The sequence below is a fragment of the Vanellus vanellus genome (assembly GCF_965231255.1).
Source record: "Vanellus vanellus genome assembly, chromosome: 7".
In the NCBI taxonomy this organism is placed as follows: Eukaryota; Metazoa; Chordata; class Aves; order Charadriiformes; family Charadriidae; genus Vanellus; species Vanellus vanellus.
The window spans coordinates 5,782,999-5,804,470 of record NC_138912.1 but is presented as its reverse complement, the minus strand read 5'-3'; the positions used below and the strand labels follow the sequence as shown (position 1 = coordinate 5,804,470).

At 41.1% G+C, this 21,472-nt stretch overlaps 1 protein-coding gene across 5 annotated transcripts in view; it reads left to right on the top strand.

Moving 5' to 3' along the window:
• TACC2 (transforming acidic coiled-coil containing protein 2) overlaps positions 1 to 21,472 on the top strand; it is a 150,577-nt gene that overhangs the window by 104,137 nt on the left and 24,968 nt on the right. For all 5 annotated transcript variants that reach the window (XM_082486493.1, XM_082486492.1, XM_082486494.1 and 2 more), the window contains 6 exons: positions 7,342 to 8,662; positions 13,618 to 13,678; positions 14,730 to 14,937; positions 18,807 to 18,868; positions 19,715 to 19,830; positions 20,606 to 20,777. In XM_082486493.1, the coding sequence (XP_082342619.1) occupies positions 7,342 to 8,662; positions 13,618 to 13,678; positions 14,730 to 14,937; positions 18,807 to 18,868; positions 19,715 to 19,830; positions 20,606 to 20,777 (1,940 nt within the window). The remainder of the gene's footprint in view (positions 1 to 7,341; positions 8,663 to 13,617; positions 13,679 to 14,729; positions 14,938 to 18,806; positions 18,869 to 19,714; positions 19,831 to 20,605; positions 20,778 to 21,472) is intronic.

The window sequence follows — 21,472 nt, the reverse complement described above, 5'->3', positions numbered from 1 at the left end:
CTTAACTGTGACAATTAACAAAATGTTATTTTCAAATGTATTATCGCCTGAAACAGAAGGTGAACAAAAACCCCATTTAAACAATAGAAATATTTCTATTAGCTGTATAGGAGGAACATGGGAGTATGCATGAACGTATGTATGATATACATACATAAAAATTGGTACATACTAGGAAAATAATCTTTAAAAAGGGCATAGTGGTGTTTAAAAAACCAAGAAATCCTTTCCCCCCAAAACCTGTTCTTTGTTCTCCAAATTGAGTAATGGAATATGAGGGAGTAGAAAGCACTCTATTAGCCCAAAATAGCTTTGTTTGGGCTGTCAGCTGACAGCTCAACAGTTTAAGATTGAATTCCCCATTATGCTGTCTTTTTTCCCATCTGAAAGTCAAGGTGTCTTGATCGCCTGGCTAAACTGTATAAAGGTAATTTTACTCGAAGCAGACTGAAGTTCACTTGTTCATTCAGAAGGACGTATGGCATTGCCAGGCAGTGTTTTAAAGCTTCCGTTTCCACCGTAGAAGGGGGTGTGTTTAGCAGCGGGCACAGGCAAAGTCCATGGCTGACGTGTGTATGATAAAGGCTGTCGAGCTTTGATTTAAACCTTTGGGAAGGTGACAAATAAGTCTTGCAAATATCTCGAGCCACCTAACACAGTTCTGGGACAACTTATGCATTAAGGAATGCTCTTCAAGACCATGATTTATGATACGAGTTTGTAAGAATCTAGAAAGATGTTCAATAAACTAATTCCAGAAAATAAAAATGAAATACTGAGACATCCTGACACTTACCTTTCTGCTGTTACAGTTCTGTCTTCATCGTAGCAAAGAACGTTACTCATTCTCCATCTTCTTTCCTTCGTCTAATCTTTTGCAATCTAACGATTACAAAATAAGTGCTGAGAGAACAAAAGAGCGCATATGCTAAACAGGATCGGAGTGTGGTTTTAATTACTGCAGTAGATTATCTTCAAACCCTTGATTACACATGTGCTTCCCTAGCACACGTGACTCTTGTCTCCCTACATCCCGCATCTCCCCCTCCTTCCTTTCAGATATTTCTGAAGAAAGGTGGGGAACTGAATGTACCTATTCATAGCCACTGTGAACTATGTGGAAGGCCATTGGATGGCAGAGATGAAAACGTTTCATTTGCAAATAAGATTTGTCCATGGGAGGCGAGTGACCACAAACTACCCGAGCTCTGTTCAGCATTCCAAAATTATGCAAAATGCAGTTATACAACCGGGTAATTTATGTGAGGGAAGGAAGATGTGTAATGCAGAAGAAATGCAACTGTAGGAGGGCAACACAAAGCATTCATTTGTTTTGGAAATCTTTAGAAGAGATTAATAATACTAAGGCTATAGCTTAGGTGTTTGCATGCTTCTTCAGAAATGCGAACAGTTAAATGTTTTGTGCTTTACAAACCTCTTGAGTAACAGTTATCTTGTAGTTTACTTACCTCATAGGTTCTGCGTGTGGCTGCACACAAAGAGAACGCATCCCTTCCTGGGGGGTTATGGGCAGCTGAAGCAGAGTTCCTCCTTGGTACCGTACAGCTAAATAAATAGGTTTCAGTAAAAGAGGAGCAAGGGCTACGGGCAGGCGCGCACACGGGGAGAGGCAGCGACGTCCAGCTGGGTCTCTGGTTCACCAGCTGCAGGGCTTTGTCTTCTGCATGAGGTTGGTGACGGAGCGCGTGCTTGGGTGGAAGGAGGAAGCGTAGTAAGTTTTTTCAAGGATTATTTCATCTATATCTGACAATAATTACTTACGCAGACGGTTGCAGTTATGCTGCATGATATCATTAGCGCAACAGCTGGACCCCACTGCTGGAAAGCCAAGAGGAGAGTTTTTAATTAGGTTGACTTCAACGCTCGCTTAATAAATATGATGAAAGTGAAATATAGCTAGACTCATCCTGGGTTTGGGCCAGCTCCTGGTGGGCTAAAACCTGCTGCATGGCTCCAGTCCATCAGCAGCAGAGCAGAAGAGGGGGGTCAGTCTGCGGGCGAGTCTGGAGGGGAAGAGGTGTAACAGAGCATGTATGGGAACTGCCTCTGAGCCCCAGAAAGGGTCACTAATGAGCCCTTCCATTCCTCCATAAATGCTTCATGTGTTGTGGGGGAACACGGGTTATACTCTTGAGGCAAATGACTTTGAGGGTGCTTTTTATTTATTTATTTATTTATTTATTATTACTTTGGTAGTATTTTAAATGACTGCTGCCTGTCTCATCAGCTTCTCGCAGCAGTGTCCTATCGTCCCTCGTTCCAGCCGTCTGCACATCAGAAAGTACCCCAAACCCTTTCTCCCAAATACCCCCCGTTTCTGGCCAGGAATTCTTGCTTAGGCAGGGACATTTCTTCTGCGCCCTGCCGCCTTCCCCAGTTAATTAATGAATTCATATTTTATACACAGGGGAGATGCGAGAGCTGGAGTCCCCTCTGTGCATCGCAGCCTCTGCCGATCAGGATATGGGAGACCTATATTGAGGTCCTTCTTGTGCCAGGGAAATTGAGGTCAGGCTTTTCGGTAGAGAGATGATGACCCAGACAAAAACAAACGGATTTTTTGGGGGATGGAAAACATTCTTCAGCGTTTTTCCTCTTGAAGCCTGCCACAGGAAAATTGAAAATAAACTTCATATCCAAAGTTTTCTGAGAATAAATGGCAAAACTATTTTAATAGTAATTTTAAAAATAGCATTACTAATTGATTTCATAATTTCAAAGGCTTCTTGTAACAAGCAGGAACTTGAAACAAACTGTGTTTTAATACTTCTAGTATTAGGTAATTCCAATTCCTATATGCTCTAGGTGAAGTGTACTTGTCTCCTCAGTTATTCCATTATAATGGAGAACACGAGTGTATGCTGTATGCATTTTCCAAAGGTTTCTCTTTGTTTTGCTCTAGAAAACAGAATTAGAATTTCTTTTTTTCCATATTTTATTTATTAGATCTGGTTAAATTTTGTTTCTAAGCCTTTCAAAATGGTGTATCATTTTGTTTCCAGCTCAGCAGTGTTAAGGCTTTCTATTTTCAGCCTGTTGGATTTCCCCCTATTTTAGAGATACTTCAACAAAGAAGAAAATGCTCAACTGTCCTAGCCCACAGTGCAGCTCCACTGCTAGGAGAATTGAATGTCATTTAAAGGGAAAAAATTATTTTAAAATAGCTAGAAGTACTTCATATGTTTTAACCCCTTAATATTTTTTCATTATTCATAAAGAAATAGTTCCTATTTAGATTCAATAAGCTCATAGCCGGTGCAGATATTTCTTTTTCTTCTTTACAATATCTTTAAAACAAATTTAAAGTTGCCTGCAAAGTTTTTGGAAACGCGTCTTTTTGCGAACGCGTCCCGGGAGAGCACACCACCTGCGCTGCGGTACGGGATGCTCCGGGGTGCCGCATCCTGTCCCGCTGGGACCACAGTGCTCCGGGCGGGGAAGGCACAGAGAGCTCCGCAGGTGAGGGAGAAATCTGGGATACCGCACCAAAATGAAACAAGTCTGCCCTTGCTTTGGCTCCTTCTCTAGCTCCTTGTGCAACTGCTGCCACCGAGTTTCGGCTTTTCTTTGCTACGGCTGTAAAAAGAGGCTGGCTGATGTAAATCCTAATACCAGTCCTGCTCTAAACCTACGAGTTCCTCCTGCCCTCTCGTATTCAGTATAAAGCGGTGGTAGCAACGTAGCGAAAATTCTGCATCCTCATCAGTGGACTGTTCGGAGCCCATGTGTGGGATTTGGTACTGTTCAGATCACTTACGGGTCTTTATTTAAAGAAGGCTGAGTTAGGTGAGGTACGTGGCTGCCTCGCTGCTCTTGTGGGGCACTGAAGCTTTACTGGCATCTGAAGTGCTATCAAAATCTACTTATTTTATAACGCGCAAGAAACAGATTTCTGTAGTTGACGAGAAAAGGTTTTTTTATTATTTTTTTGGTTCCTTTTTGTTGATAGTAACAACAGAAATTTGTTTTGGTTATTAATGCAAACGGTCTTGTAATATCTTCCTAGCAACTTTTGCTTCTGCCATAATAGGTGACAGGTGACAATGCCAAGCGTTAAACGTGTTGTGCAGCTCTCACTGAGAGGTCTCATCACCTGCATCCAAGAAGTCTGGGCTCTTTTGTTGATGTTTTTGGTTTGGGATTGTTCCTGTTTTTCATACCAGATCCAGGTGAAAATTCTCTGAAATCAGAGAAATTTCCTTGTGGAAGGAGCAGAACTCGGACCTTCTGTTTTAATGAATGAAATGGGAGTTTTTTTCAAGGATTGCCTGTTTTTTATGGCAATGTAAGTTTTTATGGCAATGCTGTATAAAAATATCTCCTTGTGGGCAGCTCCTAGCAGTATAAATTGTGGGTGACTGGTCAGTGCCAATAAAAGGCGTAAACCTTATTTAAAACCTTGTGCCAGCCTCTCTCGAGGGCAAGTCCTGCCTTAATTTTCATAGCTCCTGTTGTAGTATGTTCCTTTGTGATCAAATGACATTTTAATAAAATACTGTAATTAGTAATACTGAGTTGCTTAATTCTGTGGTGTAAAAGGCCAAATGGCACTGCTCTCTGAATAGGCTGTTAACGTCAGGAGAGAATGGTCTTCAGATCTCTTTGTAGTAGTAAAGTAGTGGTAAAGCCGTGTTGGTTTGTACCGTTCATATCTTCCTCTCCAGCATTTCTGCTCTTACTCAGCCGATTCTGTTGCAACGTTGGAAGAGTCTGACAGCAGCAGTTCAGTTCTACCAAAAGCCATGTTTTCTGAGGCAGTTTCACATCTTGTTTCGCGAAGAAACAAATGAACATGACACAGCAGCGAGTCGAGCGACGTTCTGCAGAAATCTATGCTCTTAAGTAAAGGATTTGATGAGCAGGAAGTTGAGGAATGAGCAATTAAGGAAGATTAAAGCTCTGCACTATGTGGAGCACACCAAATTTGAATGCTGTTTTGCTTGGAGCAGCTGGAAGGCCTCGTACTCCCTCTTTGCTGCTGTGATGCGTCCCGAACCTCAGCTCTACCACGCCTCTTGTTTACACTCCAAGTCCTGCAGGGCATTGGGGTTTGGGGTTGTTTTTTGGTTTTGATTTTTTTTTTTTTATATGTATTTTTTTTAAATGCATGTTTGTACTGACTTTGAACAAGGGGCCTCAATCCTGTTGAGGCCTTTGGCGCACGCTGGAATGAAAACAACACATAATTGCAGACCCTTTCTTGTTCAGATCTCCCTTTTATTTCATTCTGACCTACATTTGTACTCTGCTGACATACTCGAGCCCCGCCAGTGTTTGCTGTAACGTATTCCTGATGAGCATCTGCCCTTCCTGGTTCAGTGTAAAATGCACAGATCATCTGATGCTGGAGGTTTATGGCACTCTCTGAGGCCCCTTAACAGAAGTCCCGGTGAAGTGAGCACCAGCTCAGCTGGCAAATCAAGTCTAATTAATGACCACTCCGCTAGGCTGAAACCAAGCCCAACCCGGTGGAGATTAAGGAGAAAAATAAACTGTCCTGAAGTACTGCTGTGTTATTAGCATTCGTTTAGCAGAAGAACACAGAAAAATATTATTTTAATTGATGTAACTTAGTAAACTTCCACAGTCATAAAAAAGAAACTGTGTAGCTGTCGTTCCTTTGACCACCCCTGGAAATAGGTGGTGCCAGTCTAAGGTACTGCTTTGGGAAATGTGTCCAATTTCCTTACATCCTTTCTGTCCTCTACATCCATAAATAATTATTCTTTTAATCTCTGTGCAGACATATGATTTCCTTTGAAACAACGGAAAAATGTGGGTTTTTTTCTGTTCTTAATCCGTTCATAGCTTCTGACTAAAAGTAATTATTGATTGTCTGTACTGCTCTTATGAACAACAGTAATGAACGTAGCTGGGCAAAATGGGAGTTACTTTGCAAAACATGTCAAGATAGGAATGAAAAAGATGTGTAGAAAATTCTCTGAAGTCATTTAAGGATGACAAAAGCATTAATTTCAGTTTGACTGGTTTTCTTTATAATTGCATAATTAAAAAAAAATAAATTGACAACATGAATAATGCTGCGTTGCTTCAATAGGAACCGCTGGGGCGTTTTGCTGCCGTACGTATCAGGGGGAGCTCCGAGCAGCTGGCTTACCCCAGCCTGAGCTGTGAGCCGGAGAGAGATTTCCCAGGTCTCCGGTACCCTGACTGGGACACGCACACATAGGCAGAGGTGACTATGTTACATTTAGGTAGGGAGCAGTACAATGACAGCAGGAGCAAACCATATTCAGAATTTGTAAAACATTCTAGGAATGAACTTCTATGAACTGGAAGGCATCATCTTAATCCTTTCCTGCCTATATATATAATTTTTTTTTTTTTTTATATGCACTGTGTATTTTTCTACTTTGTCCAATATAGTTGTTATATTCCAAGTGAAGAGACTTCTAGAAATCTTTTTAGGATTCCATTCAATAAGCAAATGTTTAGTTACACTGAAAAGCTGCTCGGTTTAACAGTTTTAGCATATAATTCTCTGTAAATTTTCTGTACATCGACGAGTTAGAACTACACTTTGAGAAATCTCATTTAAGTAATTTGTAGGGAGCTTCTAGTGGTCTTTTTTTTAAGGAAGATTTTCAACTAAGTGTATTTGCACAGTACTCTGACTAATTTTCTTACCTTTACCATAATTTATTTCATATGAAATTCTCAGTGATTCATGTCTCATTATAAACTTGGAATTATGAGGTCAAAGTGGAGTGTATTGACTGCTTGGGGCAGAGAGTGGAGCAGCATTGATGGGTTGGGGAGAGGAAGCCATGTTCCTCTGGGAAATTGGTAAAAATAGCTCATGGGAAGCAAAACTTAAGATTAACGTGTAATTGCTGAAGCACCAGTCAATTTACAGGGAATTTACTGCAATAAGAGCTCTGACACAATTCTGTGAACTCTTTATAATAGTAGAAAACGGGAGTAATAAAGTGCTCAATGCTGAGTTTTTCTGGTATTTGGCATAGTTAGCATGTTATGGTAATATCTGTTTTTTTAACTAAGTGATAATTAGTTTGGAAGATATGCTCCAGAGGCTTGCAAATACGTATTTTGTGTTTTCATGAAACTTGCCTTGAATCCTTTTCTGGGGAGAACAGAACTACTTTTTGCCCCTAATCTAGTTCATGTATTGGAAATGTCACTTTGGTTTGTATGTCCTTTAATCATTGCTTAGTCCATTTGTATGATTTTAACCCTTTTTTTTTTACTTGTAGTAATATTAGATTGTAGTAAAATTTATTAAGTTCCAGTTTTAAAAATGTTTTTAAAATTCACAGAGTTTTCTGTTTGTTCCCACAGGATTATGTTCAGAAACTGTACCTGTAACTGATGTGTCACAGAGTGAACCAGTTGAAGAAAGCCCTTTCCGTCCCCCTTCGCATTCTTTTTCCACCGTCTTTGATGAGGACAAGCCAATAGCCAGCAGTGGAACGTACAACTTGGACTTCGATAACATTGAGTTGGTTGATTCTCTCCATGCCTTAGGACCGAGCTCTCCAGAGTCGAAGAATCGTGACCCCAAAGCGAATGTTCGAAGAAAATCTACCGATTCAGTCCCAGTTTCTAAATCTACATTGTCTCGATCTCTTAGCTTGCAAGCAAGTGATTTTGATGGAGCATCTTATCTTGGGAATAGTGAGACATTAGCACCGGCAGCAGATGTGTACGGTACTGGTTCAAGTAGTGCTTCTAGTACCCTTAAGAGAACAAAGAAATCCAGACCAGCTTCCTTAAAAAAGAAGCAGTCAGCAAAAAAACCTCTGGATGCTCCACCAGTGAAGGAAACACCACAAGAACCATCTGACCTTGGCCAAGCACCTTGTGCCCCAGGTGAGGATAAACCAGTATCTGAGGCAAAGGCTGACTCAGTAAAGCCCGAATGTACTGAACCTTCTAAAATCTCTGCTGAGAAACAGGAGGCCCCGCCTGTGCCTGAAGGATCCTGCCCTTTGGATCCAGACAGTTTGGAAGGGATTAGTGCATTTAGCACAGGAGGCAGCAAAGTACAAAGCTCTCCCCCTGCCAATAAGAAAACACTACCTCTTACGACGGCACCAGAGGCTGTGGAGGTGACTCCACCTGACACTGGAGGACAAGAAGACCCTCCGGTCAAAGGCATTGCAGTGAGGCTGGAGTTTGATTATTCTGAAGAAAAGGGGGTGAGTGAAGACCAGCAGGAGAGTACTCCTCCTCCCAAAAAAGCAGGTAAAAAGCCTGGTGCTAAAATGCCACTACGGAGGCCAAAGACTAAAAAGTCAGTGGAAAAGCTTGACAATGCTCCAACCACACCAACCAAGTCACCCGCTGATCCAAACGAAATCCCTATCACAAAAGGCTCTTACACTTTTGATATTGACAAGTGGGATGATCCCAATTTTAACCCCTTCTCATCTAGTACAAAAATGCAAGAATCGCCCAAACTGCCTCAACAAACATATAGTTTTGAGCCAGACGTGTGTGAGGACTCTATTGACCCATTCAAGTCTTCTTCTAAGATAGCCAGCTCACCCTCGAAATCTCCAGCTTCCTTTGAGATACCAGCCAGTGCCAATGAAACAAACGGAACTGAAGGAGACAGCTTGAATAAACCTGCAAAAAAGAAGAAGACGCCACTAAAAACGTAAGTTAAAGGGCACAGACGTTTCTAGATTAGAAGCAGCGCATTCCTACCCCTTAGCGCAGTTACACCCGGTTTATATTTGAGTAGAGAAAGGAAGATGCCGTTGAGTGTTGGTAGCCGCACAGCTGGACTCATGCCGGGTGTTTGTACATGCTCTCCCTCAACCTGTTTCCTCAACAGCTGGAGGAAACTCCCCTCCAGACTGAAGGAAAGAACCAGGGCTAAATCGAGCCAGATTAGGCCACTGGACTGGCAACAGGATTTTTGAAGTTTTGGGGCTCAGTGTAGCTTTAAATCTGATTAAGTCCAAATTTTATCAAGTTTGTGCCAAATTTTCTGTGACCTCATCCTGGGAATTTGATGCTGTTCAAGCTGATTGAAGTACTCACATCAGTAAAGAGTACTTTGTGAATCATCGGTTTTGAGAGTGGGACGTGAAATAGTAAGGCTGCGACAAATCTCCTATTGCACACAGCAGGAAGATGGTTTTATCTAGTGACTCACAGTATTTAAAAGAAAATAACCTGAAACAGAAGAGTGCGGTATTGAAATATATATTTTTACATACAAGACTAAAAAATGCGAAAAGTTTCCTTCCTGTGAAAGAGCTTCCAGTTCTGCAGAAGGGTTGAAATCTCCTAGCCTGCCGCGTGTTAAGGGCATACCCAGCTTTTAGACACAGCTGAGAAATTGGAGGATAAATTTTCTAGCTTGTTGGGTTTAGATATTTGATTAATGATTTCGATGGCTAGTTGCATTGATTCCGTGGTTAACTTGCTGGTGTGCATGTTCTCTTGCCTGTTCAGACAGGGTTATTTTCAGGTGGTAATCAGTAAGTTTATATCCCGTTTATCTGAAATGGATATGCTGTGTGTATCTATCAGAAAACATCGCACTGCTTGTCCCTTTATGATTTAAATGTTTCAGCTAACTAACGAAACCGTGGCTTAAAATTACAAAAGCCCGACAATTTGAAGATAACATGGTTAATGTAAAGCAGTACAAAAAAATGACCTCCTTTATGGAGTGAGGTGGAGATTGTTCAGTTTTTTCTGAGCAGCCTGCTACCCTCTAGACATCTAATTCATGTCCCTGGCCAGATTTTAGGAAGCTTGTGCCATTTTTTCTTTTCAGGGGCATTTCTGACTTAGGAAAATTATAGACCACTGTATAGTTGAGTTTGAGTTGTTCTGATGTTGCTTCTTTTTGAGGTATGCCTGAAATTTTGGGAAAATTGAGGTGGGAGATAAGATGCCTGCTAAGCTGACACATTTTCCGAGCCTCCAGTCCAAACTGGATTTGTCCAAAACAGGAAGACTTAAAAGTCTGACTGCAGGAGAGGAATAATTTGAATCTTTCTGGGGAAGTGCAGAGAGAAAGAGGGGAAATTTATTATTACCAAATTCTTAAGTCTGACGTTTGCAGCCAGCCGGAGTCTCCTTGAGTGTTCCAGTAGCTGCAGTGGAGTTGACAGACCCCCACTATAAACCTCTTGGGTCTGCCCATCTGCTGCGAATGTTAGAATCAATTTCAAAGTTGTTCATTTAGGGGCAACGCGATTTACAAAGAGTTTGCCATACCCCATGAATCCTTGGGAAAATCCATCACGGGAAGGCCCCGTCCTACAATCACAAAGTTCACTGCTGCTCTTTGTGGTGGTGGAAGAGGTGAAACTACCCTAGAGCGGGGCTTCAGGTTCTTAGCTCAGGAGGTTTGCAGGAATTCCCAGCCCTCGCCTGGGACTGCTTTCACTTCGTTCTGTTATGCGTCTGCTCGCTGCAGCCCCATAACCTACTTTAGCAAGTGGTTTCTAACAAAGCAGAGAATCTGCAGCCCGGAGCCATAATGCTTTCTAGGAGAAAATTAGCCTAAGGCTTGTTGGGGGGTGGCAGGGGAGCAGTGGCCTGGCTCTCGTCTCTCTTCTCCATGAAATGGGCCCTCGGCATGGCTCCTCCATGGGGTCCGGTGCAGGAGAACCCCTGGCCGGGCAAGGAGGTGGGGTGTAGGACCCTCCTTGGCAATGTTCCCATGGTGGGACAGGAGAGAGAAGCCACTGCAAAGTGCTTCAGCTCCAAGGGGCAGAAAGGAGGGTGTTTGAATTAGGAAATGACACTGTAACGACCAGGGCTTCCAATTAACGGACAATTGTGCAAAGCCAGGAGTTTTTATTAGCGCTATTGAGGGGTGCAGAAATACATCTGTGCGGACCAGTTTGAAAATGTGTTCCTCATATGGAAAGAGAGTGATTTCTAGATGAGACCTATGGGAGGTGGAGAAGCCAGGCATGAGTTTAAGCCATTGCTAAGTTTGTACTGCTTTGAATCTGTGCCATGTGCTAGGTCTTACCTGTGCTAAATCAATAAAAATAATCAGTTTTTATTCGGGAATGAAACTTGCAGCAGTCTGAGCGCTGACCTCCTTGTGGAAAGATGAGATTTTTAGAAGAGTTGTCAGCTCGACACAAATTACTCTCTGGTCATACACCTAAGCGCTGAGCTGATTTGAGGTACATCATCTTGCTCAGATGATACTGACCAAAGAGCAGCCGATGCCTCCCGAGTGCGTGCCTATAGTGATGAATAAAAATAGGTGGCTTATACAGACGTTGCTCTCCAAACGGTTGGATGATTGGAGGCAGTGTTTCGAAACGCGCGGTGCCAGCTCCCCAGAGCATCGCAGGTGAGAAGAGCTGAGCAGAAGCCGCCAAGCTTATAAGTAAATGAAAACTTTTCCTAGCCTTCGTTGTTTGGCAAGGTTTCCTCCTGGTTTTGAGGCAATCGGTTTGTTCTGTCAAAACACAAAGATAGGTTTCAGCGAGAGCTGAAATAGAGGAGGTTTAAAGAAATGTCATTTTCTTTCTTGACTTAGGTAAATGATTTGAAATGGTCAAGTCGCTTTTGCTGTACTGTCGTAACAAATCGGCAGACGTGAAAACTCCTTGCATAACTGTGCTCCTTCCTTAAGCTTAGCTGCCATTCAAGAACAGTTTTACATCCCATATAATCACAAATACGGTGTTTTGAAAAGAAAGCAGGTGGCTACTGTCAGGGAAGGCGAGGATGCTTAGTCTGTTGATAGGAACTTAACTCGGAGGCCTCAGCTTTGAAAAATATGTTTTGTAAAATGGAAGTGTGTCAAAAATATAATATTGAATTTGAAAACATTAAAGGACGATGAATGTTTTTTTTCCTCCCCTTGTATTTCACAATAAAAAGTAGGTGTTAAGATTATACAGGTAGAAAATATGCATGATCAGATTGCCTTAACACATTAACATTAACAGAGTATTTGCAGGTTTATCTTTTTTGTCAGTTCCTTCTGTCTGTCTCTCTTTTCTTTGTCTTATTTGTCTTAGGATGGTAGAAGATGTGATGTCTGTATGTTCTCTGTTGTAAGTAATTCTAAGCTAACAATTCGAATTTCTTCTTTGATTTATGGGCTTTTTAATTTTACTCATTTATTTTGCAGCATGATCAGTTATTATTCGGCATGAAGCTTTTGTCTTAACTGTTTCACTTCACTGGTACATATGAAAGCTATTTTAAGTCAGATGCCTTGCTCTGAATGGGTTTGAGGAAACTATTGCCTCGTTATCTGTTTCCCTATCAAAAACTATATAGATTTTGTATCCTGGAGCTAAAATACAAATGTTTTATTTCTACCATTGTACAACAATACTTGTACAATCAGTTTTTCATAAATACTGCATAAAGTGTGTCTCCTTCTTAAAGGAATAAGTTACCCTAATTACTTCTAGCATCAGAACTAGATAATTAGTAGCATCGAACACACCAATATTCAGCTGTCCAATTTATTTTCCCCTCTAGATGTGGTATTGATTTACCCTCTACCGACTGAAACCCACCATTATAATTTCTCCTGCTGATCGTGCCATTCATTGATCAGGGATGAGCTGGTGGGCACTAATTTTTGCTACCCCATCTCAGTTCAAACACTAAGTCTTTATCAGCGAGTTTGGCATGAATTTTTTCTCCCTCTTCTAGTTAGTAGCACAAATGTGTTTGAATAACTCTGGCAATACGCATCAAGAGAACAGGTGGATAATCGGTTTATTTCCTCCTTAGAAAATATTTTTAACCAATTGGGAATAAACGTAAAGGCAACATTCATAATTATACACCAAGACATAATGTTTATTCTTTGTTTCCTTCTTAGAAAATATTTTTAACCTATTATGAATAAACATAAAGGCAACATTCATAATTATACCCCAAGACATAATGTTTATTCTTCATTCCTTTTGCCTGATTGAAACCTATGGGATTTGGAAGGGCTACAGTGTCCGTGCTCCCAGTCTGCACTGTGAGCTGTCAGGGGAACTGGAAGCAGAATTGCCATATTTGCTGTTATATTTGTTTTAACGAGGGAGGGAGTGTGTTGCGCACATTTGCAACGATAGAGCTTTGTTCTGGCGTCTTGGGAACAGCATCTGCCTCTGCTGTTTTTATGTAGTTCAGCCAAAGCATACCATTTTTTTGGTGATGATTTCTGGGGTCATGGGAGCTTACTGCCCAAGATTAGCACCGTTTTAATTCTCATTTAAAGATATGGTTTAGACTTAATTTTCAGGCGGGAAACTGAAGCAGACAGAAGCTAAAATAATTTGCTGAAGGCCACTGAGGATGTCTGTGGTGGAGCAGGGATTTGCATTGCAGTCGAGCAGCAGCTCCGTTCTGTACATGTGTCAGTAGTTGGCGCGAAAAATATGGCAGTCCTGCTTTTCTCAGCTTTTGGGGAATTGAGGCCTGTTCCAAGTGCATGACAAGAATATGTACCGATGGCATGTTTCTCTGTGGTGCTGCTGCCTAATGGATGGGATTTTCAAGCAGAAGGGCTTACAGAGGTTGCATTGTCTGTGGCTGTCTCTTGCTAAGTGTGAAATGACCCGATTCTTGCTGGTATTACCATATTAACTGCTTTAACTTTGTTTTCAGTGATACATTTAGGGTGAAAAAATCACCAAAAAGATCCCCGCTATCTGATCCTCCTTCTCAGGTAAAGTACTGCCTTATTTTGATGCATTTAATTAGTGTTCTTGTAGGAGCAAAAAAAAAAGGAAATTTGATTTATTTAATTGTAGACTTGTACATGTAATAATAGAAGAGGTTTTTGTAAAGATTATAAGCATATTGGTGTTCAAGTATAGCACACTGGGCGATAGTCATAAGGTATTAAACTTTTGGTCTCTTGAAGCACGTGTACAACTTATATTAGATCTTGTATTTGCTCTGGGAATTCCAGTCAGACTATTAGTGCGTGTACTTTGGAAAGTCCTATGTTACAATGGACAGACAGCATCAATAAATATCTTCAGTTAGTTGTCTGAAAAATTAGATGTAACTGTCCCCCCTGGAATTTTTAGATTAGAAAGTAAGAAGCTGAATGCATCAAGCTGGTGGGCTGGAAGGGAAATAGAAATCAACCAAGTGGGCTGACCTACCAGGAGCATGTGCTTGGATGGTTTTATTTCTTCTTGTAAACTGCTGGCAGGTGGTTTTCTTGGAAGAGAAGTTAACAAAGGCTGTTCTGCCTACGAAGGCCGAAGTGCTTTGATGTGGCACAGCTCCTTCCACGCTGCTGTTCGTCTTCCTGTTATCCATCCTACCCTTTTATTTATGCTGCACGACTGCCTAGAAGTGAAGAAAGGGTTCGTGACCTCGCAGACCTACGAAGGCTTGCTCCCATGAGGGAAGCCTAAAAAGTCAGTTTTGGTAGTCAAAGGCTTCAGTCATGGGTGATGTGTGCCGCTTATGTCAAGCGCCTAACAGATTTAAACGGCTCTGGAATTCCTTTCTTCCTTGTTATCAGGGCAGCTTTGCAATGTGAGTGTTTATCATCAAAGAGTTTAGTTATACCGAGAAAACTTGCTGCTAGTAAAGTTCTAAATGAATTACTCTCATATTTTTCATTAAGTATTTTATACAGAGCTGCGGTAAAGAGTACGGAATTAAAAGGATGACTGTGGTCATGGAGAGGAATTTGGGGAGTTGACTATTCAACGTCATAATGAAAGATAATAGAATTAATTGGCACTTGTTTTCTGCAGGATCCCACTCCACTGCCTACTCCAGAAACACCACCCGTCATATCCACGGTGGTTCATGCGACAGATGAGGAGAAACTGGCGTCTTCGGTGACCAGTCAGAAATGGACCTGCATGACTGTGGACCTGAACACAGATAAACAGGATTACCCGGAACCATCTGATCTGTCTACATTTGTTAATGAGACTAAATTCAGCTCTCCTACAGAAGGTATGGTTTGTAATGGACTGTCTGCATCCAGCTAATGTTCTGTTTCTTGAGAGAGGTGTTTTGGTTCGTTCGAGAATATTGGCGTATACTTTGCTGAATGCACACTGTACTATTTGGGAACCCTAAAAAATGATGCTCTTTGGACCAGTGTGGGGAAGTGGCAATTATGGGAAGTTCAATGTATGACCCCCATAGTCCCACCTTGAGTTTTCAAGAAAGAGAGAGGAAGCTTAAAGGAAAACGGAAGGGAAAAAGGAAAAAAAGCCTTCAGAGAAAGGCTTTTGCTTCCTTTGTATGGTAAATTGTAGACAAGCTCTGGTCTTCTGTGCGTGCTGCCTGTTCTCTCTGTGCCTTCACGGGAGACTGGGGTCTCATGCCGCTCTCAGTTAGTGCTCTTGGATCCACAGTCACTGAACTACTCATTTTGCCCGAGCCTGTTCCTCTAACCGGAATGGGAGAAGGTCCCACCTTAAAATTCTGCTCAAAGTTCGTGTATTGCATCGAGACCCATAACGTGCCATCTCTCCTTGGGGTTCCGAGGATCCAGGTATCTTTATGCATAAAAATGTCCAGGATATTCCCTGTGTAAGGTAGTTGCCATTCACATACCAGATAAAATTGCCTTCTAGATAAGCTTCTTAAGATTTTTCCTGTCGTACCTTCCTATAAGCCGTTGTGAGCTAAAGCTGGAAGGTTCTGTCAAGAGAACTGTCGTTCCAGATCTGTGAAATGTGGAACAGACAGAATTTAGAAAATTTGTGTGTGGCCTTCCTTGGGGTTACCAGAGGGGATACTGCTTTGCAACATCTGCTCCAAGGGCCGATCTTCAGCTTTGTGGGTGGGAAGAACGTATGAGTTTAACTTGGCTTAAACTTTTTCTTCTTGATCAGAATTTATTTTTTTTTCCCTAACCTTTCAACCCATGTCCCGATCTACCATTAAAGCTACTTTATGCCCTTTTAGACTGGGTCTGAGGAGTTTTTGCCTATTTAAGAACTGCTAAGCTTTTAGGTCAAATGTGTTTGACATTGAAAGGCATGAATAATCAGAGTGGTTTTAATGGGACTGCACATGTTCATATGCACGTGTTTGTATGTTTGCGTGGCCTGGGCTTTTCGGAAATCTGTAGAGTCTTTTGTACAGATAAGTATTTCAGTCTGGGTAAATCCATTTGGCTTTAATGTCAAATTATAAATTTTAGACATGGGCTTCACTTAATTTGTATTAAAAAAGTAATTTAAAGAAATATTTTTTAGAAAATAAGCCCCCCAAATCCGGGAAAATGGAAATTATACGGAAGGAAATGAACAAAAGAATAGTGAGAGATACTCTAAGGCAATCATTTTAGCTATCAAAGTGGAGAGCAGAAAGTGAGCAAAGCGTCTAATTAAATGCTAATTGTCTTGTCTCATGTATGCTGCATCGTATAGTCGGGGTTTCAGATTACATGCTAATTGTAATCAACAATGCTTCCGCTTTTCAGATCTCTTAAAAATAATAATTTTTTTCCCTTGACAGTCTTGCTCCTGTGGCACTGAGAAACTCACGAGTAATTCCAGGGCTACTTCTCAGTGCGAATGTTTTTACCCCTCCCAGACACGGGTATGAGTGTTATCCTGTAACCTAACACGGCTTTTGTACAGATACAGCCCAACTACTGAGTCAGCCGATACATCCAGCTCTCATCTGTTGCACGCGCTGCTTCTAACTGCTGCCATTTTCGTGTTGCACAGACCAGAAATAAGCAGTAATTATTAGCAGAAAATTCTGATGTAATCTCGCAGCTATTTGTGGGAGGAGTTGGAGGACATCACTTAGTAAGTCTGTTGTATGTATTTATAAAAGGTAATTATCTTACTTCATGGGATATCCCGGACATTGGTAATTTTGACTGTCTAGAGGTAACCGGAGCCTAAGATTTTGGAGGGGAGATGGTGCCTTAGGGGAGGTACCTAGGAGAGGAGACAGTGTCTGATAGTGCTGGAAACTTCTGAGAGCAATGAGACGGAACAAACTGCGTTTAGCGAGCCATGTTATTCCTTTTGCTTCTAGTTGAAGTGTTTCCATCTGTGTTCTGCCTTTTCTAAATCGGTAAAGTTAAATACGTGTTGTCCCAAACGTCAGTTTGGATTGCCAGTGCAAGCCGCTACCAGCCCCGCAGGCAGATGGAGGATGACCGCCGGCTGTGCCAGCAGAGGACAGCGCCGGTGCGTCTCCTGCCCGCGCTTGTACGCTCCCTCACCCATTGCTCTCTGGGGTCCTTAGTCACTGGGGATGCGCCTCGCTGGGCTACCTGTAGGTAAATGAAACGCAGAAAGGCAGCGACTAAACGCTGGGCGCTGTTATCTGGTATTTCGTGCTTTCTCCGGCAGCGCTGCGTCTAGGAGGTGGTTTGAGTCTCGTCGTTTCAGTTTTGATTCCGCTTTCACTAGGTGGAAGCTTGTGTCCGATACCAGGAGGTTGTCCATCTTGCCTGGCTCCCTGTTACCATTAAAACACATGCTGCTAGGCATTTAAATGCGCGGAGCCTGCTCGTGCAGCAGTCTCGTCACTTAGATGTTTTACTGTTAATATCTCCCACATGTCAGGTACTGAGAGTTTGTGGCTGTTCCTCTGCAGTGGTTGTTTGACAAAATACAGACTTGTGGCATTGCAGCGTTTGTCCTCTGCGGTGCTTTTTATTATAAAAACGTTTTGAGCATTGTAAACGCACACTGCACCCTTTGAAACCTTTTTTTTTTTTTTTTTTTTTTTTTAACAAAGCAGTAAGATGTTATCTTTAAGGGTGGTTTGTTTTTAAAGAACAAACCTTTTAACGAGGGTTACCATCTTCCTGATACAAGCCCTACTTTTCGGAAGCTGCCCGAAGCTAGAAGAATTTTAGCACATACTTTTATCTTAATGTAAATGCTAATGTGCCATTCGTTAGAATTTATCTGTACTAGAAATGAAATTATACAAGTGGTTTATTGAATTAACTGATGGAAACAGAGTAAAATACAGCATTAGGACAACTTAATGATGTTTTTAATTTTTAAATTAAGGTGTCATTGAACAAAGTCTCGTTTTTTATTGGGATGCTGGAAGATATGCTCTCTTTTTTCCATTTCGCTGTATTTCATCTGTCTGCCTCTATATCAGCCCACTACTGGCTGACCACGGATTGGAAGGAAATGCTGGTTATTCCTTCCAGTGTAATTAGGAGATTAGAAGTAGAGAAGCAGTGAAGATTTGCATTTTTATTAGGGTTTAGATTTAGGGGTCTTTGTAAATCTTCCCGCCTTAGGCTTTTCCTCTGTAAGTAAAATGTGAAAACAGCCCAGTGAGCTGGGTTGTTGGGTCACCCCTCGTTCAGTAAGCGTACGGGTATTTTACGTGTCTTTTTATCTTAAGTAATAACATAGTAGTCCTTTTTAATTAAGAACTGTGTGATAAACATCAAGAAATAGAAATTGCTTCATTTCTCAACAGCTTTTAAAATCTTTTTGCGTACATTAAAGGAAACTGGTATCAGCATTACCAATTATTGAAAAATGTGTTTTCTATGATAACGTGATAGAGGAAAGTTATCTGTGGGCTGAAAGTGCCCTGAAACTTTGTTAACGTTCTGGCCCCTGGGGCAGAATTTTCAGCAAATTGATAAAGCTGAAATGTTTCAGGCAAATGAATTTGCCTGAAATGTGTCATAGTTCATTTTTGAAAATCAGTGCACCTTCTGCTTTCTCTCTGTATATTCTATTTTTAATACCTCATAGAAAAGTATTGAGCAGAATGGGAGTGGCCCTTGTAAATGAGAAGAGATCTCATTTACTTCTGCAAAAATCATTTCATGGCAGGTATTTAATGGCTCTTTTTTGTTTCTATTGCAGAACTGGAATATGGCAACTCATATGAAATAGAATATATGGAGAAAATAGGCTCCTCTGTGCCTGTAAGTTCTCACTTCCATTCCCATTCATTTGCATTCCCTTGTCGTAATATACTATCCTGCTAATGCCGTCAGCCTCACTACCCCTTAAATTAATTATAATGTGCCTGCAGCAGATTTGCAAAACCAGTTCCTTTAAATTGGCATAACTGGGATAAATTGCATGTGCTTTGTTGTCCTATATCCTGTAGAGCTTGTTCCATTTTATTATTTTATTTGTAAGCTAGCATCATAGTAGTCCTTTCTGGAGATTAAAAGCAAATCAGTATTTCCAGCAGTGCAGAGGACAGAGCTGTCTACACCAGCTATTGAACTATTTTAAGAAACTGAGAGTAAAACTTCTAAGAAGGTGGAGGGAATCAGGAAATAATACATAGAATGATTGTGAAATACGGAATGCGATATTATACGTTATCAGTTCTTTTACCTTGCTTCTCTTTAGTTCATGGATTTGATAGCTTGACTAGATCCAATGGGGGTATATCCATAGGGAAAGTTAGCAAAATCAAGCATGTGTGTCAGGTGTTTAAACTGATGAGAATTTTCAATGAATATTTCAGTAGAACTTTCAGTCAAGGGATGCCTCCTGCCTGACAGGACCAGAAATCTGATTAACCCCAGAGTGGGAGAAGAAGAGCCATTGCAAATACTGAACTGTTTGGGTTTTGTTCTTTAATGATTTCTTCCTTAAAGGGATCCTCTCAGTATCAGTTAGCACAGACTATATTACAGTCCTATATTATTAGTTCTCTGTCAAGTCATTTGGTCACTTAAGGCTTCAGTGACCCGAATTAGCTTTAATGGAGAACGGTTGAGTTGCTTAATGAGTCTGTCTTTTCCTGTTGCCAGCAGGATGATAGCACCCCGAAGAAACAATCTTTATACCTAATGTTTGATGCACAGCAGGAGAGCCCAGTCAAATCACCTCCCATCAGACTGTCTGATTCCACCACACCGTGCTCAGGGTATGTCACTGCATGCAAATTCAGCAGTGGAAAAGGATGTCAGGGAACTGGGTTACCGTCATAGCACGTACACAGGCAATTCTTCCCCCCACTGCCTCCGTGTTGCCAAGTTGTTTGTTTAAAAATAGATTCCCATCTGTGTACACATACGATAGAGAATAGAGGGCAAAGATACAGAAGTTTTATAATGGGAAGGAAGAAGGACATATTTCTCTTTCGTATTCTTACTAAATAGAATCACAGTCGCAACTGTTTCACTAGACAATGGTTTCGTACTTACAGTTTTTTTCTCAGATGCTGAGGTCATTTTCATATCAATCTAGAAATCTCCTAATTGCCACTTTTCACTTGGCCTTTCCTAGATATATTTTCAGAACAAGGAGTCTAGTTCGTAAGAACAGGATGTGGGGGTTGTATTTACTTCCAAAAATTTTGCTTGTTGAGAACATCTGATCTTGTTAGCAAAAGTTGTTTGTTGGAAGAGATGTAGGTCATAATGAGAAAGGGGTAAAAAGGCAAGTGAGAAATATTTAAGGAATGTGCATAACAATTCTGATGGAACTGGCTTTATTTAGATTACTTCGGTGCATTGCTTTGAAAAGATACTGCAAAGTGTTATGAGATATAACGATATAAAGTTGAGTAGAAACAATGTGAGGATATAAAAATATATACACATGAAAGTAACGAAGAGGACTTGCTTAGTTGTTACCAGAAGCATAATTGTGTGGACCTTGCGCTCTACCCTGAAAGCACGTACACAATCTTTTTCCAGGTCAAGTTTTGAAGACCCTGAAGCCCAGCAATCCTCTGGAATGAAAGTACAACATCCAGCTTCCCGAGTCCTAGCTGCCAGCCAAGAGGCGCTTTTACAGTCACCTGACAAGTCAAAGCAGAAAGACCTGGAGCCCATGACCCTAGGAACAACTCCAGAGGCTATTGAAATAGTAAGTAATTTATGATAAGAGTTTGTTGTATGATAAGATGTTTCCCTGCAAAAATTTTTCATGTCATATAAGAGGTAGCAAAGGTGGATCTCTCAAGTAGAGTGAAACTCAGGCTGATAGTTAAAGGTCTTGGTAGCAGCGTGTGGTAGGACACAAATGAGGGAGGGAGGTAGATGGAACTGACGGAATTCAGAAGAATTTTCTGAATTCTTACTGTGGCTTAACATGTTTTTGTGCTAACTTATTCCAAGTTGATACTTTGAAGTGCATTTTTCTCACACAGGCCTTTTTTACACTGTGTTATAACCCAATATTTAAAGAAATATTATATATATAAAATAAGGGGGTTTATATTAACATAGGAACATACTTTGTTCTGTTGCATGTGCTGTGAAATTCCGAAATTTTGGTGGTGCCCTTTCACATTTTTGCAAAAATTGTTGACTGTATTGTTGTCATCTGATACTGGTAATGTAAAATTCACTTTTTTGATCATTAGAACTCATTCCAGCTTCCAGTTAAATCACTGTTTTCAGTGGTTTCTCCAGGTTGGATTTGAATTAGTGGTGAGCCCCTCCTTGCTTCCGACCTGCGCTGCATAGACTTTAGAGCATTGGTTCTCAAATTCATGATGGTTCCCTCAAGGCCTCCACTTTTCCAGGCAAACTTGTTTCACAAATGCCTACAGCTCTAGG